We start from the raw sequence: 26060 nt of genomic DNA, 5'->3' as shown, positions 1-26060 counted from the left end.
CCTTGCCACAAATAATCTTTGTATCTCTGAATTTTTAACTTTGTTGTTTAAAGAAGGAAGTTTTAACTGAAGCCTTAATTACAGGCAAAATTGCTTGAAATAGTAAAAAAACCCCACCCAAAATCCTAAGAATGAGAACCAGCACTGCATATCGGACATAAATACAATCGAGACAATCCAGAGATATTTCACAAGAAGAGTCCTCCACTCTTCTGCTCACAATAAAATACCATATGCGACCAGACTCCAAATTTTGGGCTTAGACAATTTAGAACTACACAGACTTCAATCTGACCTAGGCATAGTACATAAAATTATCTACCATAATGTCCTACCTGTCAATGACTAGTTCAGCTTCAACCACAACAATACATGAGCAAATAATAGATACAAACTCAAGATAAACCGCTCCAAACTTGATTGCAGAAAATATGACTCCAATAACAGAGTGGTCAATGCCTGGAAATCACTACCTGACTCTGTAGTTTCTTCCCCAAACCCCCAAACCTTTAAGCTTAAAAGTGTCTACTGTTCACCTCACCCCATTCCTAAGAGGTCTGTAAGGGGTGTGCATAAGTGCACCTGCGTGCCTACCGTTCTGTCCTAATATTCCTTTTTACTTACTTTTTTCATGTATCCAAATTATGTTTATACTTTTACCTGTTATCTTATATATGATTGACAAATAAAATAAAAAGGTTTTTTTAAGTTAAGAACAATCACACTTCTATTTTCTTCCTATCAATCTCCAGTCTTGTATTAGAGGCCTGGGAGTATGAGGGTTCTGCACAGTATCTTAGCTGTTTCTAACACTGTACAAATAGTCCTCGACTTACGACTACAATTGAGCCCAAAATTTCTGTTGCTAAGTGAGAAATTCATTAAGCAAGCTTTGCTCCATTTTATGACTTTTCTTGCCACATTTCTTAAGTGAACCATTGCGGTTGTTATATTAGTAACCTGGTTGCAAAGTGCATCTGGCTTCTCCATTGACTTTGCTTGTCAGAAGGTCACAAAAGGGGATCACATGACCACGGAACACTGCAACCGTTATAAATATGAACCAGTTGCCAAGCATCCAAATGTAAATCACATGACCATGGGGATTCTACAATGATCATAAGTGTGAAAAGTGGTCATAAGTCACTTTTTCAGTGTCATTGTAACTTTGAACAGGTCACTAAATGAACTGTTGTAAATTGAAGACTACTTATACTTTTCTGGGCAGGGAGCTCTGACATTGCTCCTGGGATGTGTTGCAGCTACTCTTCCAGTTTAGGAGTCACAGTCCTGAGTGTTCCTATCTCCACTGAGACAATTTTGGCTTCTACTTTCCACATCCCCCTCAGGCCCTGGCACTTCTCCTTTCATACTCATACATACATACATACCTCTCTTAATAGATAATAAATAAAATAAAATTTATGATAAAGTTAAAATACATTTATAAAACAACCTAACTAGCATCTGTGAGTGAGATCCAGGGTGCAGTTTAAATATAAATTATGAAGTAGACATTAAAATTATATAAAGTATAACAACATCCAAAATTATAAAAAGGTGATTAATAAAACACTCAATATGGATGGCCATTTCACTCCATTGAGTTTTCATGTGGCTTCAGCTACTCATTTTAATTTTAAAAGATTGGTATTAGCTAATTGAAACAGCACACAGTGTGAATGTCTGTTGAAGACTGTTGCCTGAAAAATAAAAGCAGAACTAAGGGTCCAATTAAAATGGGAGGCAGAGCTGTTACTAAGTGCTAGATGCAGAAAAAGAAGAAAATATTTTTATGGCACCTTAACATACTTTTTTTATAAAAGTAATCGCTAATTCCCTGAAACGGGTATTTCATGCAGGTTGATATCACAACAAATCTGTTAGTCTTTAAGATGTTGGAACTCATTGACTCACTCTCTCCCTCTTTCTCTTTCTCTCTCTCTCTCTCTCTCCCTCCCTCCCCTTCCCTCGCTCCCTTCCTCCTTCCCCTCTCTCTCACGCACACAGCTGGCTACTTCTCTGAAACACGTTTGCAATCCCTTACCAAAATATGGTGGTTTTAAGAAGATAGTAGACATTCCTTTTTTTTTTTAACCATTGTTCACTGACTTCTAAAACATTTTCAGAGAATGAATGGTTTTAGCTATTCTTTTATGTCTGGATATGTGTGCACATTTTCAACCATTAAATCAGATTGGCAATCACCATATGGGACTACAGAATTAATGCCAAGCTAATCCATGAGAAAATAGAGAAAACAAAGCTATCAGTTGCACAGACACCAATTCACGCATTTATGCTTTTAGCTGGAGCGTCTGGAGTTGTCCAGCTGTCTTCATGAAGAGAGATGGACAACTTTAAGGTATGGTTGATCAAAATGTTTGCCTTGTCTGGAAAGATGATTTTCTCTATATGTCTCTTGCTACCAGAAGAGAAGCAACGTATTAGGAAATACATAGCTTAGGCACTATAATAAAAATTAGATCTGCATGTGGTTGTAGCAGTTCCTAGTAAAATTAAGCTTCAGATATGAAGGAAAGCATAAATAGAAGTGAACAGAGTGAAATGTATTCTAGACATGTGCCAGGCAACTTTATTTGGCTTTGATTTACTAATGAAAAATACACTTTTTTGCTTTAAAAAAAGTGTATAATTGTCACAGATTAGCATGGTGCTTTGCAAATGAGATAAGATTGCAGTTTCCAGAATTTACAGCCAGATGCATCCCCAAACCATCTAGGGCAGAAGATTGAAAATGGCTGCTTGGATTAAAATAAGGATAAAATTTGTACCATGAACATTTTCTCTAGATCTGTCCTATAATTGCCACACTTTGCATTGAAATCAGTAAGGTAATTATTAAGATCCAGTCACTATATGTTAAGCATATATATGTTACTCTTGGCTATTTTCCACATATTTGGAGTCTATCAAGAAATCAAGAACTCTATTTCAGACATGGGATTAATTAAAAAAATATAACATTGGAAGAGAAGTCTGTGGTTTGTAACAATAGATTTTTGTTACTTGTTGTCTGTGTTGTCATAATTTGAATTCTGTGTATATTTTTTGATGTAGAAGCAAGGAAGAAGACTTCTAAGCAATATACAGTTATGCACTTTTGGAGTTATACTGTTTAATAACATAATGTTTTGATCTCCCCACTTTTTTATCATGATTATTAACTTCAATGATAATTAGGTTGTTAATACTTTGTCACACACATAGAGTTTTTCTTCTTTTATTTAACTTGTTTTAATAACATAAAATATGTTTCATACAATACTAGCAGGTGAAGCAAACTGAATGAAAACAAATTCAATAACATTGCAGAATTTAACATTATTTAAGGAATAGTTCTGTTGAACTCAAACGATTTTACTTTACTTTTCTGGATTAATGCACATTATAGTTAAAGGTTCTCTATATGTTTTCAAATAACTTATATTCAGGATGGAAGAGCTGTTATTATACTGTAGCAAGACTGAGCAGCCTTATTATATAAAGAACTCCTGGGAAGATTGTCCTGAGGGAGATGGGGGCAATAATCTAGCAGCTGACCATTTCTCTCTACAGTAATCTGTTTTCAATCCTTTGGGCTTCCACTTCAGAAATAGTTGGCCATATAAAAAGGTATAAAGCTAAATCCAAGAGGATTCAGACTGATAGTGTTGAAGTACTATAAATGGGCCAGAGCTTTAAAGCTATGGAACAGCTGATTTTAGGATAGTGCCAGTAGTCTATTTCCAGAGAGACAGTGAGCAAACCAGAGTGACAGTCAAAATAGTTCTCTAAAGTTTGTATCCAAGTATTATACCAATGGAGCTGCATCTCAATGATTATAATGGATTTCTATAAAACATTAAATATATATGCTATATATCCACATACATACATACATATTCATCTATAGTGCCATCAATGGTCTATCTAGACCCGTTCCAGTCCGGTTTCCGGCCCGGTTACAGCACTGAGACGGCTTTGGTCGCGTTGGTGGATGATCTCTGGAGGGCCAGGGATAGGGGTTGTTCCTCTGCCCTGGTCCTATTAGACCTCTCAGCGGCTTTTGATACCATCGACCATGGTATCCTGCTGCGCCGGTTGGAGGGGTTGGGAGTGGGAGGCACCGTTCATTGGTGGTTCTCCTCCTATCTCTCCGATCGGTCGCAGACGGTGTTGACAGGGGGGCAGAGGTCGGCTCCGAGGCGCCTCACTTGTGGGGTGCCGCAGGGGTCGATTCTCTCGCCCCTTCTGTTCAACATCTATATGAAGCCGCTGGGTGAGATCATCAGTGGCTTCGGTGTGAGGTACCAGCTGTACGCGGATGACACCCAGCTGTACTTTTCCACACCCCAACGAAGCTATCGAAGTGCTGTCCCGGTGTCTGGAAGCCGTACGGGTCTGGATGGGGAGAAACAGGCTCAAGCTCAATCCCTCCAAGACAGAGTGGCTGTGGATGCTGGCATCCCGGTACAGTCAGCTGAGTCCACGGCTGACTGTTGGAGGCGAGTCATTGGCCCCGATGGAGAGGGTGCGCAACTTGGGCATCCTCTTGGATGAACGGCTGTCTTTTGAAGATCATTTGACGGCCGTCTCCAGGAGAGCTTTTTACCAGGTTCGCCTGGTGCGCCAGTTGCGCCCCTTTCTAGACCGGGATGCCCTATGCACGGTCACTCACGCCCTCGTGACGTCTCGCCTGGATTACTGCAATGCTCTCTACATGGGGCTCCCCTTGAAGGGCATCCGGAGACTGCAGTTAGTTCAGAATGCAGCTGCGGGTGATAGAGGAGCCCCGTGGCTCCCGTGTGACACCTATCCTGCGCAGACTGCACTGGCTACCTGTGGCCTTCCGGGTGCGCTTCAAGGTTTTGGTAACCATCTTTAAAGCGCTCCATGGCATAGGGCCGGGTTACTTACGGGACCGCCTGCTGCTACCGAATACCTCTCACCGACCCGTGCGCTCTCACAGAGAGGGACTCCTCAGGGTGCCGTCAGCTAGGCAGTGTCGTCTGGCGACACTCAGGGGAAGGGCCTTCTCTGTGGGGGCTCCCACCCTCTGGAACGAACTCCCCCCAGGACTTCGTCAACTTCCGGACCTCCGAACCTTCCGTTGTGAGCTTAAAACACATTTATTCATTTGCGCAGGACTGGACTAGATTTTAAATTTAGGTTGATTTTAATTGGTTTTAGTATTTATATCATTTTTAATTAATTTGGCTTTAGAATAAGTTTTTTAATTGTGATCTTAATTTGTATTTATATGTTTTTATTTGCCTGTGAACCTCCCTGAGTCCCTTGGGAGATAGGGCGGTATACAAATTTGATTAAATAAATAAATAAATAAATAAATAAAATAAATATTGCCACTTTGCAGTCCACACATAACAACTTTGGCTGATGGTTACTTGCCAACTGCTACAAACACAATTCACCCATTAACGTTATTCTTAGTCCACAAGTCTCAATATACATGATGCTGCTCTGTTCACCTGATAGCATCTAATGAATTACCTGCACTTTGATCGTGCTAGGAGGGGAGCACAGAAACTGAAATAGTGAAATTAGAGCCATTTCAAGTAATCTGAACTGCTGAGAGTGGAACCATTCAAAAACAAAAGACTACTTTATGCTATGGAAACCAAAGCGAGATCCTTGTGTGAAGTGGTGCTGCCTCCATACAATATATTTTCCATGAAGCATGAATAAAATAGAGCAATGCAGCATAGTAATAAGAAACAGAATCTTAAAAGTGTAATGATATTTAGCAGATACTGATAGATGATAACAGGCCTAATGCTCATAAAAAAGCATAGCAGATTGACTTAAAGTATACAAAGCATAAACTACATACAAATGTCCTCTGGGCCACCTAGCAAAGCATGAGTACAATTCCAAGATGACATAAAATGGAGACGTTCCTAAAAGGATAAGAGGATTACTCAAACGTACCTCTCTAGAGGGGCTGCAGTGACCATTGGATGTTGGCAGAAAAGCAGTATCCCACGGCTGGTCAAGTTGGCAGCAGTTTACCTTGCCTGACTCACTTATAATCTAGGATGCCTGGCAAGATTCTTCCTTTTCTTTCTCAGCCTGTGCACGTTGAAAGGAAGGTCGCAGCAGATGGGGTGGGGGGTGGGGGGATAAAGATCAACCCAGAGATTAGGGAGGCATTTTTAGCCAACCAATCCCTGGCCATGCTCTGAGTAATGACTTGCTGACAGCACAAGGTGAACACATTACTGCAGAGAAAGCAGAAAATAAGCTAAAGCATCAGGGGTGTTTTCTTTTTCTTGGGATTTCCTTCATGTTTCATTCCTTTTTCATTGCCATCCTGACTTTTTCTCTGACCTTGGACATGGCCTCCTCACATCATCTAGCTTGCTCTCTCCTTGTCTCAGCTATTTTTACTTTCCTATAGCAGTCTGGCCCACCATCATCCTTTCCTAATCCTAAGTCTTTAAGACAAACTAGAAATCATGACTTTCACTTCAGTTTTTGCCTATGGCAGGCTGCTTCATATTAATATTGTGAGTTCCAGATCATACTGGGACCCCAGGCCAAGACTGGAAGGTTCTCCATCTGCACACCTTGATCCCAATTTTCCTTATTTTCTATGCCCTAGCCTTATTATCATTATTTAAATCTATCAGGCAAAAGCTAAATCTGTCACTAGTTTAGATTATTTGCTTCTTTTCATCTTGCTCAGTATTCACTAATTTATTGCCGTTTCTGGTTCATTCTTGTTGATGCGGCATCCTGAGACCTAATAATAAGAAGGTTATTAGTGTTTTATATACATAATGTGATTCTATATTATTACTATATATATTTTATTAAACAAATAATTGATTAAAATTACATTAAAATCATTAGAACTTACCCTAACTATCACATTTTTACCTTACCTGACAAGCTAAACAAAACAAAGCAAAACAAATCAATGCTTGAATTTCTCTGTAAAAGGATAATTAGGAACTCAATGGGATAAATTTGGTTCAATAGATTCCTAATGGCAACTTGGACGTTTACTATCTTTCCTCGTTCCTAGAAGTGTCATGTTTATCCTGGTGTTATAAAGGAGTGGGCCTTGGTAAGCAGTGAAGAGCAGCCACACAATGGTACCTCTGAGGAAGGATTTTATTGCTTGCTTTAAATTTTCGATGTTCACTGGTCAACTTTTTTATCTTGTTTTCAGTGCCGTAAAAATAGAACGGTTGCATTCTATTGCTAGGAAATGTAGCTAAAATATAAATTCTACTGTTTAAAATTATGGGGATAATTTTTTTTCGAAACCAGGACAAATTGACTGATTATTTCTTGGGTTAAGCCAAAGGATTTGTTGGACAGTGATATAACTGGAGAAGAAGAAAGGTAAGTTTCTACTTACTGAAAGGTAGGAAAAGAATGCACAGGCTGCAAATTCCTTACCCACATTCACTTGTAGCCAGCTGGTGTTTAATTTTAATGCACATTTAAAAAGATGGACATCATTGCAAAAATGTCCATTCCACATAAGAAGAAGAGAAGTCTTTGGCCCATAGCCACAGTTAGATATCTTCCCCCTTTGTCCTGGATAGGAAAAAGTCTTGTTCTTTTAAAAACTAATGGTAGAACTCCAGGAAAACATAACAAGAAGTTTTATTTTGTTTTTGGTTTTTTGGCAAGACTTGTTTCCCAAAAAAGAAAGGAAGGGCTGAGATCTCTAATAATATGACATTAAACTATGGGGCTATAGCAAAAATTTCTGCTTAAAAAAAACTTTTTATATGCCAGAATTACAGTATAAATTATACAAGCTCTACTTCTCTCACTGATCAGATTCATGAGAAGGATGTTGGGTGAGGCACCTTCTGTCAGCTTACTTGATTTGAAATTGTATTTTGCTGCTTGTGATTTGACTTGGATGAAAGAATGTTGCTGAGAAATAAGAAATTTTTAGAAATTGAGGTCACAACCTGAGTTTTGGTGGACATGAATATTTATGGTATGAAAAAGTTAAAATTAATTTGAATTTCAAAAAATATTTTCATTAGACATGTCATATCTATATGGCAGTTATAAAACCAAATTGTGCCCCAAAACATCTTTATGGATAGCAGCTCAAGAAACATTTAATAGAAGAGAAAATAGCAGACAAAGACAACCTGGCTGAGGTTCTGGGATTATTGGAAAACTAGCAAGGGGAATTCAAAATTAAATCAAAACAGCAATTAATAGCAGGACATTGTATTCAGTGGTTTTCTCATTTACAGTTATTGAAAAGGTTCAAATAGACACAAAGACTTATGGCATGGAGCAAAGTAAGATAATATGTGAATTATAATTGTGTGTGTACTGATGATGAACATGTAATTGCTAAAATGTATAAATTTTGTTGAAATTTAAAACAGAGGAAGGTTAAAGAATATAAGAGAAACTGGACTAAGAATTTTAGTTAGCCTTTTAAAATTTGTAATACTGTTGGAAGAAATATCCATCTGGTTCGGTTCCAAGCTGGGAGAAAGACACTGGAAACATGGAGGCTGATTGGGAAGATGGTTTAACACAACATAATAACAGAGTTGGAAGGGACCTTGGAGGTCTTCTAGTCCAACCCCCTGCCCAGGCAGGAAACCCTACACCATTTCAGACAAATGGCTATCTAACATTTTCTTAAAAATTTCCAGTGTTGGAGCATTCACAACTTCTGGAGGCAAGTTGTTCCACTTATTGATTGTAACTGTCAGGAAATTTCTCCTTAGTTCTAAGTTGCTTCTTTCCTTGACCAGTTTCCACCCATTGCTTCTTGTTCTACCCTCAGGTGCTTTGGAGAATAGTTTGATTCCCTCTTCTTTGTGGCAACCCCTGAGATATTGGAACACTGCTATCATGTCTCCCCTAGTCCTTCTTTTTAGTTCATGCAACCATTCTTCATATGTTTTAGCCTCCAGTCCCCTAATCATCTTTGTTGTTCTTCTCTGCACTCTTTCTAGAGTTTCAGCATCTTTTTACATTGTGGCGACCAAAATTGAATGCAATATTCCAAGTGTGGCCTTACCAAGGCATTATAAAGTGGTATTAACACTTCACGTGATCTTGATTCTATCCCTCTGTTTATGCAGCCCAGAACTGTGTTGGCTTTTTTGGCAGCTGCTGCACACTGTTGGCTCATATCTAAATGGTTGTCCACTAGGACTCCAAGATCCCTCTCACAGTTACTACTGTAGAGCAAGGTACCACATATACGGTAATTGTGCATTTTGGTTTTTTTGCCTAAATGTAGAACCTTACTTTTTTCACTGTTGAATTTCATTTTGTTAGATAGCACCCAATCTAACAAATTCAAGTCAATCTAACAGATTCAAGTCTGTCAAGATCCTTCTGTATCTTGAGCCTATCTTCTGGAGTGTTGGCTATTCCTGCCAGCTTGGTGTCATCTGCAAATTTGATGAGTTCCCCGTCTATCCTCTTGTCCAAGTCATTGATGAAGATGTTGAAGAGTACTGGGCCCAAAACAGAGCCTTGGGGTACTCCACTGCATACTTCCCTCCATGTGGATGTAGTTCCATTGAGGACTACACATTGAGTGCAGTTGGTCAGCCAGTTACGAATCCATCTGGTGGTGATGCTGTCTAACCCACATTTTTCTACTTTATCTAGTAGTAGGTTTCCTGGATCTGTTTTTTTTTCCTTTTTTGAAGATGGGAACTACATCAGCTCTTTTCCAGTCCTCTGGCAGTTCCTCTGTGCTCCAGGATCTTTGAAAGATATAGTTCAGTGGTTCTGAGATCTCGTCTGCCAGTTCCTTCAGAACCTTGGGATGTAATCCATCCGGTCCTGGTGATTTGAACTCATGTAGGGTAGACAGGTGTTCACTTACCATTTTTTCCCCCTATTTTAACTTGTGTTCCTAATCTGTTTTTTGTGGTGCTGTTTTTGATAGGTTGGATTGTTTTTTCCTTTTGTGTAAAGACAGATGCAAAAAATGAGTTAAGTAGATCTGCTTTTTCCCTGTTGCTTGTCACCTTCTTGCCACTTTCTCCCAGCAATGGACCAATTGTTTCCTTGACTTTTTTCTTGTTTTTAACATGTTGGAAGAAGCTTTTTTTTTTGGTTATTTTTTACTTTTGTCGCTAGCCTTTGTTCGTTGTGAGCCTTAGCTTTCCTCACTTCATCTTTTAATTTAATAATTTTAAGGTTTAATAATGAACAGAAGCGTTTATGGTTCTGGTGCAGCTGACAAAATGGAGTTGAGAGGGTGTGTGTGTGTGTTATACCTTCTTTGGGCTTGGTATTTGAGCTTCCTGCTGCTGTGCAAGAAAATGTCCTTTAATAATTCTATTGACTGTTGCCAGATTCCTATGGGGGTCATATAGGGGTTATAGCTGGCTCTATAGGCAAAAGAAGAAATGCAAATCCTAGGTGTTTGTCTGACCTAATCTGATCAACCTCTGGCTTATTATTTATCAGTTCCAGGCTTTCTGTGACTTTGAAGTTTGGACTGCTCTGAGATGGTGCAATGAAGGGGCTTGTGTTCTGAAAGGCTGTTGGGCAATTCCTATTGTGCCTCATGACTTTCATCCTTGGGTTGGATCTTGGGTGAGGGGCTCCTATTACTCTGCTTTTGTTAGCTGTCAAACTTTGCTGCAAGCAGTTTTGAAATATCCTGTCTTGAATGGATTTCTACCTGCAGTACTTGCTTTGCTTATGAATAGTGCCATCTAGATAGTTGGTTCCTTCTTTCAATAAGCTCTTTATCGCTTAAGTGCTAGCATCTGCTGTGGGCTATTAGGAAAGATTTGGGGGATGCTTCCTGTCTCTAAAAGACATGTTTCTCCGTTTCTCATTTAGGAAAATATAATATTCTGCCTTTTTAATATTCCTCAAAATATTTCATTCTTCTAGGAGGGGTGGCTTCCCACAATACTTTAGTTTTAATGTTATCTTGTTCTTAACTCTGTTTTATCTTTGTTTTTATTTATGCTTTTATACCGCTTTTGATGTCTTTATTCTAAACCACCCAGAATCACTTAGGTGAGATAGGCAGTATAGAAATGTGATAAACAATAGTATACAATGCAACATTTAAGTTGTAGTTCTTGAGGTAGATAGCAAGAAGGCCAATTAACAAGTACGCAGAAATACTCACTATTAACTTTGAAATCAAAATCTAAAGATCCAGAATGTTTATTTTCTAAAAAACCGAGAATGTTCTTTATACAGTGATTGGTATCCACAAGATGTCATATGTTTCAGCAGCGAGAGCAAGGAAATGTGGGAGCTGAGACTCCTAATAGGCAGAAGATCTAATATTGCCGAATGACTCTCCCACAAAAGTCAGAGTGCCTAGTCAATCAGGAGAGTAAGCTAGAGTTGTTATCAGAGATGGGAGCCACCAAATAATTTTCAAAGAATGCACCGTCCTTCCAACCACCTTTGCCCAGTGAAACTAGCAAGACACAAAACTGTGTAGCGTAACTGAAAGAGATCATATATTTTGTTTCAGAATTGCCTTTCAAGAATTTTCAGGTCCTAGTAAGAAGTGCTAGCATCTAAAATACAATTTTAGGAAGTGTGCTGCCTCCCAGTGGTCTTCTTAATGTATGATATTATATAAAAGCTTGCTGCAGAAGGAAGAAAGAAAAACATGGGTAGACCTTGCTTAATGACTGGTTGCTTAGTGTCCTATGAAAGTTACAATGGACCTCCCCAGAGCTACTTATGACCTGTTTTCAAAGTTCTAATGGCCACACAAATCCATGATCAGTGACTGCATTTTGAGCACTTGGTAGCTGGCTTGCATTTACAGCCATTTACAGTGTTCCACAGTCACATAATTCTGATTTTTGGCATTTTTGCCAGTTTCTGACATGCATTTCCAATTTCCAGCAAAAAAATAAAATTCCTATTGAGGAAATGGATTCATTTAACAACTGGGACATTTGCTTATCAATCACAGCATTTGCTTTACAACTTTACAAACAACAGGTTGTAAAGTCACCAAATCAATTCTCTTCAGGAAGGGTTTCCACTTTTAGTATAATAGCATAACTTGTTTTTTCAGGAAACTGAAAAAACTTCTGCTTTTTCCTTTTCCAAATTAAGCTACCTGTTTCTGTTTTGTGTTGGGTCTTCAAACCAGAGAGAACTGTCTTATTATTGGTGCAGGTTGTCTCCTTAGGGTTTTAACTTCTGTAGATTCATCTAACCATTGGGCTCCTCCTAAATTTAATTAACCATGGCATGAAGATTACTCACATGATATATCTTCATGATATTGGTCTCCACACATACCCACTCTACTGTTGTATTTATGGTAGCTATCTAGTTTTAATGTTGGGGTTTCCATCTTTTTTTGAACTAAATCATGCTTTCTGAAAAATCTGTGATGATGCCTCATTTAGGAAGTCAGTGGCAACATGATTAAGGACTGGGGATCTCTTATGCTACTGGATTTTTAGGCTGTGGCAGGCAAACCCCTCACATCCAATCACTGGGCACTGTCCTCCATGATCTTGTTGGCTTGGATGGCTACTAAGATCAAACATTTGGTTTCTTTAACTACTCACATTAAATACTTCGCAGGGTTCTTATATATTTGAGTTTAGTATTCATCTAGAAGTACACAATATCTGCTTTAGACATGGGTTTAGTAATCTTTTGAAAGGAGTGCTAATCTTGAGTTACAAAAAAGGCCTGGTGTTTAACTGGGAATGAGAGATGGCTTCTGTCAGTTGTCTGTTGCTAGCTCTGCTCCAAATGAGCGGAGTACAGATTTTTCACTATTTCTGATGACAAGGGATTTGTACACAGCTGTACTGTATACTGATTTTATAATGGGATAGGCTAGGTATATTGGATCTGGGTTGCCAAAATATGAATAGATAGCAGTGAGGATTATAATTATATAATCTTGGGTTTTACAGCCCTAACCTGGTAACCTTGTATAAGACGATGGGAATTTCCTCTCCCTCCTTCAGTGTGTGTGTGTGTGTGTGTGCATGCGCGCATGTATGTCAAAAAAGTCAAGTTAATGAATGCAAAGATTAAATCAAAGCCCCACTCTTTCGTCTAGCATATACAGATATGCTGGGTGGTGCTTTAATTGCACCATTAGCCATTGTGGCATAGTGGTTAGAATGTAGTATTGCAAGCTAATTCTGCTGACTGTCAGCAGTTTGGCAGTTCGATTCTCACCGGTTCAAGGTTGAACCAGTGAGAATTCACCAGTTCAGCCTTCAATCCTTTTGAGATCGGTAAAATGAGGACCCAGTTTGCTGGGGGCAATATGCTAACTCTGTAAACCACTTAGAGAGGGCAGTATAGAAGTCTAAGTCACGGGTAAAATCTAAAAATTTTCCCTACCGGTTCTGTAGGCGTGACTTAATTGGTGGGTGTGGCTTGGTGGTCAGATGACTGGGTGGGCGTGGCCAATAACAATAAATAATAAAAATAATTAACAAAGTATAAAAAACAATAAGAGGTACCAAAAACCAACTTTCACACTTTACACACACACAACACAACACAACACAACTGACTCACATACAATGTAAAAGCAGCTGCACTTCACACTTCACACAGCCACAAAAAACTCAAAAACCAACTTTCACATTTTACACACACACAACTGACACACACACACAAAATGCCACATATAGCTTTCTGAGACTTTGTATGTTTGTGTAGTTAGAGTGAAACACTACAGAAACACACCAAACATCAGAAAACTGCACAAATATTTTATTATTTTATTTTATTTTATTTTATTGTGGACTTCAAATCCCAGAGTTCCTCAGCCAGCAAAGCCAGCCAGTTGATCACCGAGGAAATAGATTAGCTAAGCGATTGATTCTGTCTCGCTGAAAGTGAAACTGTTTTCAGGCTGGAAAAAGAGCCATGCGTTCATCAGTAATCAGGTAAGTGCCTTAAAATCTCTACTAGAGTAGAGTACTCTACTCTACTCTACATGTTTTCTACAAGTAAGAGTACAAGTAAGGTTCTGCTGATGAGGAACTCAGGTGAGATTGTCAGAGGAGACTTTAGATATATTTTTTTTAAAGTTTAAAGTCTCTGCCGATCTCAGCTGAGGGGCGGGATCCTTAAAGGCTTTTTTTTTTACTTTTAAAGGCCTGTTTCGGCTGAAGCAAAACCGGCTTTTAAAAGTAAAAAAAAAACACCTCTGCAGTTGGTGCGGCTCAGCAGAGGCAGGAGGGGCGGGGCCATGGATTTTTGCTACCGGTCCTCTGAACCAGCCACCGCCATTGCTACCGGATTGCGCGAGCCGGTCCGATCCGGGAGCATTTCACCCCTGGTCTAAGTGCTATTGCTATTACAATTGTCAATTTGATTTCCTGACCTCCCACTCCAGATATTGCTATATGATATTATAATTTGCAAGTGAGGAAAGCCTGAATAAAAAAAAAATGTTCTAATTTAGTATAATGATTCTGGGCTACAAATATCCAAAAATAGCAAAGAGTTAAATTTTTCTGTACATTTTTTGCTGCAATTTGTCATCTTGAGGTTTTTAGCCCAGATCCGGTAACCCTGTTTTAACATAGTTTAATGGACAATCTCTGGTAGAAAGTGAGATGCTTGCAAAGGGGCCCATGTGTAACTGTAATAGGCTTGTGTCAGGTTTAACCCAAACCACAACCCTATGCAAATGTAGTTATTTCTTCCCTCAGCTGTCAAAACTCAGCTTGTATTTAGTCCATTGCTGCTCTCAGTTGACATTCATAGTTTCCATGTATTGTACACTTATGACAGGGCTGTCAAGCTCGCAGCCCGCGGGTTGGATGTGTCATGTGCTGCCCCTGCCCCTGCCCCTGCCCAGTTTAGCGAAGGGGAAAAAAGTCCCCATACATGACGTGATGCCGCTGTGACACCATGAGTTTGACACCCCTGATTTATAGTATTAGATAAAAATTCATGTTGGACATGGGTATGACATTAATTATGTACAATCAAATTGTTAACCTCTTCTCTTTCCTTTCTTCTTTCCCAGTGTTGGAAGTAATATCCATCTGGGTTCAGTTCCAAGTGGGGAAAAAGACACTGGAAACATGGAGACTGCTTGGAAAGATGGTTTAATCGTGGTCAGGATCACATGGCTTGAGGTCCTGAACAGAAAAGGGATGAGATCCTGTGCACTCCCTGGCTTTTTCTGAGCTTTGAACTTTCTGGGGCACAGGAAGAGTATCCTGATTGGTTGTCAGACTCCCAGGGGGTGGAGGTCTTAGCTAGCCTTGCTGGCTGATGTAATCTTCTCCGGTGTCATGTGGTGAGTTTCTGTTGCTAGGTGGGTCCTATTGTGTTGCAGATGATGGTCCATTGACAAAGGTGGGGAGAATGAGTTTCTGCCTCTGGCCTATTGACAATGGGGGGGAATGAGTGAGCTTGGCTGAGGCCTTAATGGCCCATTGACAAAAGTGGTGGGGGTGGCAGGAAGTTGCAAGGAGCTGCTTTGTCCTTAAAACATGTTTCTCCATTTCTCATCCAGGGAAATATAATATTCTGCCTTTTTAAATATTTCCTAAGATATTTCATTCTTCTAGGAGGGTAGTGAGTGCTAACTTCCTACACCAGCATTATGGATTTCACAGGGGATCAGTTCTTTGCATAATGTATCCAAAATTTGATTATTTGAGTCTGATCATTTATGTCTCAAGGGAGAACTTTGAATCAATTTATTCTATGACCCTTTGGGGTTTTTTGGTTATCTATTATACATGCTCAAACACAAACTAGCGTGAAATATGCAGAGGCAGATAATATGGTTTTATTCTAAATAGAACAGTTGATGAGGGCCATGACACAGAGCTCATCCATTGGAAAAGGCCCAAAGCCAATACTATTATATTTGTTTATGGTCTTCTCAAACCCGTCATGTTTTGAGTTAAGCCCAGGAAATCAAACTGTGTTAACTCAATTTATCAGTTATGGCTATATATTTCTTCCAATTGTCAGAAATAATAAACAATATGTGTCTCACTACCATTGGGTAAGAAATATGGAATATGGGTAGTCGTACACAAAGCAGCAGTGTACAAAGAAAGAGAAAGGTGTAATGTAGCAAAAAAAAAAGGCTCTAAGATTTGTAAACCTAATTTTGCGTTGCTTCTTTTCCAAAAACTCTACACTACTAACCAGAGCATACAAAACATTTGCTAGACCTATTCTTGAATACAGCTCACCTGTCTGGAACCCATACCACATTTCTGACATCAACACAATTGAACGTGTCCAGAAATATTTTACAAGAAGAGTTCTCCGCTCCTCTGAAAACAACAAAATACCTTATCCCACCAGACTTGAAATCCTGGGTTTAGAAAACTTAGAACTCCACCGACTCCGACAAGACCTGTGCTTAACTCATAGAATCATCTATTGCAATGTCCTTCCTGTTGAAGACTACTTCAGCTTCAATCACAATAATACAAGAGCAAACAATAGATTTAAACTTAATGTTAACCGCTTCAATCTTGATTGCAGAAAATATGACTTCTGCAACAGAGTTATTAACACTTGGAACACACTACCTGACTCTGTGGTCTCTTCTCAAACTCCCAAAAGCTTTAACCAAAAACTGTCTACTATTGACCTCACCCCATTCCTAAAGGGACTATAAGAGGTGTGCATAAGAGCACAAAAGTGCCTACTGGTCCTGTCCTATTGTTTCCTTTCATTATATCAAATTAATATCGTTATTGCATACTTTTGCTCATATATATGCTTATATGATATGTAGTTATTTTATGTTGATGCTTGTGTATATTGTTGTGACAAAATAAAAAAAAATGTACCACCACTTATATAAAGCTGGCTATGCACAGCATCTGTAGCAAATTCATCCCTCATTGTATAAATTACAAGTATTTAGGTAACAAAACAAAGTAAAATAAAATGAGTTTAAAAAATTAATCAAAATGAAACTAAAGATTCTGAAGGATAGCTAATTTCGGCGCTTTTGCTAGATAGACGATTACAGTCCTAGAGGCTTTGCTGAAAGGCAGTAAACTAGCCGACTCCTTAACTCCAAGGGTCCTTCCGAGGCAGGAAGAGATCGCATTGCGCATGCTCTTTCTTTTCCAGCTTTCGTCCTTAGAGTGCCGCCACGGTAAGGCCTGGCTCTTATTAGTCTATCCTCCGCGCATCGTCCGCATCCTACGTTTGCACTGTCCGGTACCTTTCCTTGGCGCCCTTAGGCACTCTATTGTTTATGTTCATTGAACTCGATTTGGCTGGGGAGAATCGAGGCTCGAGAAAGAAAGGTGGAATTGGGATGCGCCGTTTGGAAGGCGGGCCAGTTTTGTAATCCAGGCCGTGTCTTCTGAAGAGAGAACGTGGGAACGTTTGTGGGGCTCTAGCAATAAAGTTCGTCCCCTACATCGCAACTTTTTTTTTTTTTTACATACTGTTCGGTAGTGTAGGCCTGTCTGCAGTTTGTGTGGTCCTGTTTGCATGGAGTTTTTTCCCCTCCCAGAGTGGTTAAAGTTATGAATAAAGATGAAGCCTTCACTAGGGGACAGTTATAAAGAGATGATCCCTATGCAAGTGTATGCTAGAATTTATAAAAGATGCATGTTATTATGCCTGGTGTTTTGTGGTGAGTAGAAACTGCCAAGCGTTTCTAGTTTCATTGAAACTTTCATCCATGTCCCATCCTCTAGTCATTGCTATTTTTAAAGAAAGAAAGATTATGTCTCAGTGTTGGTGATTTGAGATTTAATATTGATATTTCTGCTTCCTGTTAAAACATGGGACATGATAACGGGGTGGACAAATAATCTTAGCTAACATGGGTGGTCTTTCTCTGAAGTTTCTTTAACTTTGTAGTGGTTGGGATACACAGGTATGTACTTTACCGGTTTTTGGCACAGCAGTAAGCCAATGTATTAACTTGTGTAGTGTTTTTGACAACTAGTGTTACTTTGAACTGGAAAAAAAGACTGCAGTTGACAACAAAATCTATACTTTCCACAGATGTTGATGCCTAAAAAAAATCGTATTGCAATCTATGAACTCCTTTTTAAGGAGGGTGTCATGGTAGCCAAGAAGGATGTCCACATGCCTAAGCATCCAGAACTAGCAGACAAAAATGTGCCCAACCTCCATGTCATGAAAGCAATGCAGGTAAATGCTTATCTTACCCAGCAAGTTAAACTGATCTTTGAATTTCCTTGGTGGCACAGTTGGTTAATTTACATTAACACTTTTCAATATACTTCTCCAAACTTTTCTGTCCTTCAAACCCCTCTTGTTTCCACCATGGCCATACAGTGCTACATATCTTGCTCTTTAAACTGTTTTGGAGTAGCTCATAAATTTCATAATCCCCCCCCCCCTTTATTCGCCTTTCCATTACTATTAATTGTAATCACTGTCTTAATATTTGTTTTGCTGTTTTCATTCTCTTTATGGCCAAACCAATGCAATATATTTATTTTGTACTGGTAATTCACTTTTGTATTGATCACATTCATTCAGCACTCATTCATTCTTGATCCTATCTTGTCTTGGTTTACCACCTATACATCTTTATTCAATTTACTTTTATATTTTTTCTGACATACCTAGTTTTTCTATATAGCAAAGTGGGCACAATTATACTCTTACATGTAGCCATTTTCACTTTTTTTGGACAAATATTCCTTGCTGCAGACTACATATTGCCAACCACTTTTCTGCCAATACTAGTTCCTTGAAATTTCTCCTATTTTCCTGCTTAAAGAAAACATTCTCAGTATACAGATTTTTTGCTCTACATATTGCCATTTATTTATAATTTGAACCTGTTTAATTTTCCAGAACATCTATGTTCTTCAATATGTTTAGGCCTTCTTGCCTTCTACCCTGGCTGGGTTCTAAGTCATAGCATTGTTTGCGTACAAAAATATACATAAGTTCATGTCCTCAATCATCCTCCAATAAATACCTGTGGATACCCATCATTGTCACAGGCATTTAGTCTACATCTTTTATTTTAAGAAAGAAAAGTTAATAACAGGGCATGGCTTTTATATTTAAGTAGAGCTGTAGAAATAATTCCAGGAGGTACAATACTGTCTTAATCTTCCATGGCAAGCTGACCCTGAGAAAACTTTTGAAGTAGGATTTTAAAAATGCAAACATTACACTCTTTTCTGTTGTTAGCTCTGATTGGGATTAAGAGCAGACCTTAGATTTGAAAAAGTTGCACTTTGTGAAGTAGCATTATTTTTCTAATTCTTAAATATAGAGAGAAGAAAGAACAGTATTACCTGTTTATAATTTTACAGGATGTGTAGAAGCATGGTTGAACAATTCAGGACAGAAACTTAGCTGGCTTTAATTATGTCTTTAAAACATTATTCTTTTCTGTAAAGTAATTGGTGTATCTTCCTAGTCCCTGAAATCTCGTGGCTATGTGAAGGAACAGTTTGCCTGGAGGCATTTTTATTGGTATTTGACCAATGAGGGCATCCAGTACCTGCGAGATTATCTCCACCTACCACCTGAAATTGTGCCTGCCACTTTGCGCCGCAGTCGTCCTGAAACAGGCAGACCCAGGCCCAAAGGTAAGTTTTGCTTTGGAAATTTAGAATTTCACTTTGATAGTTTTGATTTATTAGTGAAATTTTGATTGCTTCTCTGGATATGGTATTTATTGCCAAGAAAAATAAATATTTTGGAAGGATTCTTTAATTTTACTTAACTATTTATATTACATGTTTTAAGAGTTCAAAGCATATAATAACAAATCATTAATTTAAAATATTCTTTACTGCAATGTTTAAGTTGTAAAATAGTTGACAAAAATTTAAATGATCCCTGAGATCCATTTCTAAAACAAAAATACTAAGTGCTTACACTACACATTCAGTAAAGAGTATACCATAAGAAAGCAGGGAGGTTATAAGTGTATTGCATTTAACCTACATACATTTCTGTACAATTTCATGCAATGTTGTCCCTTAGTAAATAATTTGACAGTATTGTGGGAATTAGTTGTTCAGCAGAGTGATGGCATTTGGGGAAAAAACATCTTGTGTCTAGTTGTTCTGGTGTGCAGTGCCCTATAGCATTGTTTTGAGGGTAGAAGTTGAAACAATTTATGTCCAAGATGTGAGGGATCTGTAGATATTTTCACAGCCCTCTTTTTGACTCGTGCAGTATACAGGTCCTCAATGGAAGGCAGGTTGGTAGCAATCATTTTTTCTGCAGTTAATTATCCATTGAAGTCCGTGTCTGTCTTGTTGGGTTGCAGAACCAAACCAGACAGTTATAGGTGCAGATGACAGACTCAATAATTCCTCTGTAGAACTGGATCAGTAGCTCCTTGGGCAGTTTGAGCTTTCTGAGTTGGCGCAGAAAGAAGTAGCACGTGTTTATTGCACTAGTATAATACTCTTACCTACATTGTTTCTGATTTTGATTATGTTCACATACATTGACAACAAAGCTTTGTATTCGCTGGCTCTTAATTTTTTTGAAATTAATTCATTAGGGAAATATACTAAAACTCACTTTCTCAGAGAACTGTCATGATCATTAATTCTAGCAACATACATGAACAGTATTTTTTAAAATGTATAATATTTTTATATCAGTGATACTTATTATTCAATTAAAGTTTTAGGGCAGGTAGTTAAGTGTTTATCCTATTTTAGTTGTGTACTGCTTTAGTTTCAAAAGATTAATGAACTATTAACAATTGTGAACAGAGCACAGTGCCTATAATTTTTTTCCAGGTTTTTGTATGATAGCCACTTGTTTTCAGTAATCTCACTTTCGGCTGAAATATAGCTCTAAAAAGGGTTAGGTTGCCAGGTGAAATGAAAGTAGTTCTATCTCTTGTTGCAAAGAAATAATTTAAATTGAAAAGGGGATTTTGTTATTGTGTCTGTAACAGTAAGAATACATGATTATGAAATGGGCAGTAGTTTTCATTGACCTGTTACAAGTTAGTAGTAGTTAGAAAAAGTGACAAATTTGAAATCGTTCACTTTTCAGTAAATATATATCCTGGCTCACCTGTTAGAAACTGGAGATGTGCTATACTTCAAATTTGAAGCCAAAAAAATGTCTTGGAATGACATTTGCCCACTGCATCTATTGGCACTTCTTGAAGGAAGCTGTATCTTCCGAGGTTTATGGTTAGTCGCAGTATCCCAGGACACTACACTATTGAATTAAGACGATATTGATAGTGTGTCACAAGCTGTTTCAGAGTTCATATGAATGTGCTTTAATTGAATATGTATTTTCCTAGGATTATATGTCTACTGTGTTAACCCAGGAAAAGATACCACTTTTTAAAGGAAATATTGCTGGGTGGTGTGCATACCTATTCCCACCCTTAAGCACTTTTGGACTTTGTATTTGAAGTATAGGTAATCCTCGACTTACGACTCCAACATTTCTGTTGCTAAGTAAGACATTTGTTAAGTGAGTTTTGCCCCTTTTTACAACCTTTCTTGCCACAATTGTTAAGTGAATCACTGTAGTTGTTAAGTTAGTAACAGAATTGTTAAGTGAATCTGACTTCCCCAGTGACTTTGCTTATCAGATGGTCGCAAAACATGACCCTGGGACACTAGAACCATAATAAATATGAGTCACTCCAGATTTTGGTCATGTGGCCATGGGATTGCTGCAGTGATCGATAAATGTGAAAAATGGGCATGTCACCTTTTTTTTTTTTGGTGCCGTTGTAACTTTTAAGGTCACTAAATGAACTGTTGTAAGTCGAGGTCTACTTGTACAGCACTTCCCTACTGAAGATAGAATTTTGATCCTGATGGGACATGATGACTAATCCAGTTAATCTTGTTTGCAGTGTTTAGATACCGACATATGATTGTATTAATAGATTTGGATGTATTTCTCGTCTAATTCAGGGTGAACTATAGATACAGTTTGAATTTGTTACTCTAGGTGGCATTATGATGGATAGTTTATCCAATTAGATTGACAGGATTGGCTTTTAGAATATTGAATCACAGTGGATGAGCGGTATAGGAGAAAGAGTTGAAATGAATAAGTTTTGGGCAACTTAATAATCAACAAGGTTGATGTGAGGAGAAAATAACTGCCTAGAATCATTATATATTATATCATTATATTATATTTGCACTTGGTTCCAGTGAATCATAAACATATCTTTTCTATGGAAGATGTAGATAAAATATTTGCATCTCACTCTGATTAATTTGGCTTTTACCAAAATATTGTTACTATCAAACATTTTTAAAAATATTTATCTTCAAAAGTAACGAATCTGGTGTCATTGTAAATACTAGCTGAATCCTAATTCAACCAACCCCCCACCCAAGCAGGAGACCTACGCCATTTCTGGACTGCCATTTGTCAGAAATGGTGTAGGATCTCCTGCTTGGGCAGTGGGTTGGACTAGATAATCTGCAAGGTCCCTTCCAACTCTGTTAATCTGATTCTGATAATTTTGTACCTTCAGACTAAATTGTGAGGTTTTTCATTTTTATTTTTTTAGGTTTAGAGGGTGAACGTCCTGCTCGTCTTACACGAGGAGAAGCTGATAGGGATACCTATAGAAGAAGCGCAGCTCCTCGTAAGTATTAACTTTATTGCTGAATTGAAGAGTTAACTTAGCTTTTGCCATTGTTCTCGTGTTCTGTAGCACTGGCCATGATCTTTTGCAAAAGGAAGAATTGTCCTTTCAGTTCTGTTGTGCTTTGGAAATACTTTGAGCTTAGAAGGACAGTGTTATTGTGGAAAACAATTTTCATCCAAGCGTTGTTGTTCTTAACAAACAGGGAAAGGAATGGTTGCTAGGGTAAGAACATACACTAACTTCAGCAATAAAATTGCATAACTGACTATAAGATGTACCTGGACTTGTAGTATCCTAATAAATTTTAGACACATCTACATGTAATAGAAATCTTCATATATGGCATTCTTAACTTAATATTTTTTTACTATCAGCTGGTGCAGACAAAAAGGCAGAAGCTGGTGCTGGGTCAGCTACTGAATTTCAATTTGTAAGTATGACGTATTTTACTGTGTTTAATGCATGCTAAAAATATGCTGCAGTTTAAATATAAAAGTGAAGGAACAGCATGCCACAATGACTAGGTAATGCAAAATCCCATCAAGCATTAATCATGAGAATATAATTGTGTTCACCTTTGTAGAGGAAACATCTCATTGTATGAAAAATGTTACTGTTTGGTTTAATAGAATTTAGATTATCATATGTACAAGTAGAAATATATAGATCCAAATATTAATTGCCAGTAAGTATAAAATATTTTTTATGAGTGTTTTGCTTGTTTCAGCAGTAATAATGTGGTACACCTTCATTCATCATACAAACAATGGCAACTAAATAGAGAAAATGTTTACTAATAAAGAATTGCTTCTTTATGAGGGCTACACGGAGGAGTTTTAGTAATTTTAATTTAGCCAGTTATTGACCAAGTTGTACCATGATTGGAATACTTGAGATTCAAAAAAATACTTTCGAGTATTTGAGCTATGACTTCTTATCTTTTGTTCCTGTCCTTTAGTTTTTCTACTTGGGGTATTAACTTAAGAATCTTTTTGTCCAAATGCCCTATATGGGGAACCTTTTCAGCACTAAGTGCTGAAATGGGAGCATACGCGCGCACCGGAAAGCGGAAGAGCAGCTCCCTGGTGCACATGTGGGAGCGCCGGAAACCAGAAGGGTAGTTCCCCAGCGTGCATGTGTGTGTCGGAAACCGGAAGCTCAGCTTCAAGGTGCACGCATGCACACCAGGGAGCTGCTCTTCCTGTTTCCGGTGCTCCTGCATGAGTGAAGGCCATCTGGCCAGCGCGCATGTGTGCACCGGAACCTGGAAGAGCAACAGGTAGATGGCTGGCGTGCCCAGAAAGATGGCTCTGTGTGCCACTTCCAGCACGCATGCCATAGGTTTGCCATCACTGCCCTATAACTTGAATGATGGCGTCACTACCCTACTTTAATGTTCCTACTTTATTTATTTTTAAGTTCTGTCAACTCTCTTTCTTTGACTCATGAGGTAATTGTGGAACAAACTTGTAATGTTTTCTTTTTAATTTACAGAGAGGTGGATTTGGACGTGGGCGTGGTCAACCCCCTCAGTAGAAAACTGTTGCTGTTATTTGCATCTTGTGTATAATAAAAAGGTGAAAAAAAATAACTGTATACTTGAATCATTTCATTAACATGCTGAAATGGTGATGCATTTGTAAGCTGCAAGGTTCTAATTCTTGCTTTCATATGTGGGAGTTATATCCCAAAAGTGGATTTACAGGGAATCTTGGCTGTTTTAAATGTACATTCCAAATTTTCATGGGCTCAAAGGTCTCCAATTAGATTAAGACTTTTTAAGAGCTATTATTTCTCCATCTTAGTAGCCTAGCCATATAGTACCAGTCTCATGTCTTGATATTGTCATTCTCTTTGCTGAAATATATGGTGTACAAATTCTGTGTATAGGTTATTCTGATCCTGAATGTGGGTTTCCTTTGCTCATATCATTGGGGTTTTGGTTTATGTTATTATCACAGTATGTTGCAGCATCTTTCATCCTGTGAGCCCAAGATGGCTAACTTGAAGGTTGGTCTCACCTAGATTTATTCTCAAAACAGCAACCAGGGTGAAGTGAGATGGGCTTAAGAAAATGTGTGATTAGTCTAATCATCCAGTTAGTTCTATAGTTAAGTGAGGGTGTCAAACCCTGAAGCCCGGGGTTTGCCATACCGGGTCGGGACAGAGCACTGGTGATGGGAGTGTTGGAGAGCTGGAAACTGCAGTGATGGAGCACCGGTGATGGGTGCAGGAGAGGCTGCAGCAGCGGTGTGCAAATGACCGCCGGGGACCAGCTGGTTGATGGAGGGCGAGCCAGGGATCAGCTGTGCAGCGGGTAGGCGTGGTGACGCGAGGCAAGCAGCCTGCCAGGATTTGGAACTCCTGGCGATGACCAGTTGTTACAGGTCAAGGAACATCTGGGCAGCATCCTGCCAGCCAGGCCAATGTACAGCTGACAACGGGACGAGGTCAGCACAGGCGGAAGGGCATGGCTCGCCTAAATAAAACACGCTGGGAGGCGGAAGCTGACAGCCCAGACTTTGCATCTTTGCATTTTGCTGCTGCTAGAACTCATTGTGTGCCAGAGTCTGGCTAAATAAAACCAGTTAGCCTCCAAGTGAGTGGCGTCTTAATACTGGTTTAGGGCCTTTGAGGGTTTAAACCTGGTCCCAATCCCAAAATTGAATGAATACACATTTTCCTGGTTCTAGCATGGAACATTGGGGAACTATCTCTGACATGCAGTTCTAGCCATTAATCATAACTGTGTAATTGTGCTCTATTCGTTTTACCAGTAGACCGTTGGAAAATTTCTGCCTAGTGTTCAATAATAATGTTAATATTGGAATTTATATATATGTTGCACTTAATGGCTTATATCCAGATGAAGCATGTGGCTGGACTTACAGTCTCTTGGAAGTGATCTGGAGATTTAGGTGGTTTATGATATAGTATGGACATAGACACTTTATTTTGTATGCAAGTATATATATTTATTTATCATAGTAACTATGAACATTGAGCAAGAATTTAAATCTTCAAGCTCATGGTGCTATTTGAAATAGATTTCAGTTTGCTCCATGGCCTATTCTGTGTAAAACTTTTATGCAGTTGTGATTATACATGAAACCCTAATCTTGAATTTATTTTTAATAACTTGATAGGATCTTAACGAAAATCCCACTCTCAACATTATTGTGTTGCATATGGTGATTTGGCCTTAGCTTGTGGAATGTGTAGGTTGAAAACCAAAAATTTATTTACTAGCTATCAAGTGATTTATTTTGGAGAACCAAATACCTCAAAATGCAAAATACTGCTGATACTAAAAAGGTCCTGAAATACTCAGTAATCTCTTGCTCACTAGCAATAATTTCAAATGACAAAATTCAAATGCAATCAATTTTGAATTCAATTTCACCAGTATATTTTGAATTTTAAAATTATAGATCTATAATAGAGCTAATAATTTGCTGATATTTAAGGGACATTCTTGTATAATTTTAGATAAAGATACAGC

At 38.5% G+C, this 26060-nt stretch overlaps 1 protein-coding gene across 1 annotated transcript; it reads left to right on the top strand.

Annotated features, from left to right (window-relative positions):
- The first annotated feature begins 17029 nt into the window (after window positions 1-17029).
- Window positions 17030-24149, top strand: RPS10 (ribosomal protein S10). The gene is made up of 6 exons (XM_058175557.1): window positions 17030-17104; window positions 17971-18120; window positions 19373-19544; window positions 22478-22555; window positions 22933-22988; window positions 24053-24149. Exons 2-6 carry the CDS (start codon window positions 17971-17973, stop codon window positions 24092-24094), a joined length of 498 nt encoding a protein of 165 aa, XP_058031540.1. The 5' UTR covers window positions 17030-17104; the 3' UTR covers window positions 24095-24149.
- The last annotated feature ends 1911 nt before the right edge of the window (window positions 24150-26060 follow it).

Source organism: Ahaetulla prasina, chromosome 3 (assembly GCF_028640845.1).
Source record: "Ahaetulla prasina isolate Xishuangbanna chromosome 3, ASM2864084v1, whole genome shotgun sequence".
NCBI lineage: Eukaryota > Metazoa > Chordata > Lepidosauria > Squamata > Colubridae > Ahaetulla > Ahaetulla prasina.
Note: the sequence above shows the minus strand (reverse complement) of the source record. Positions and strands in the feature narration are given on the sequence as shown.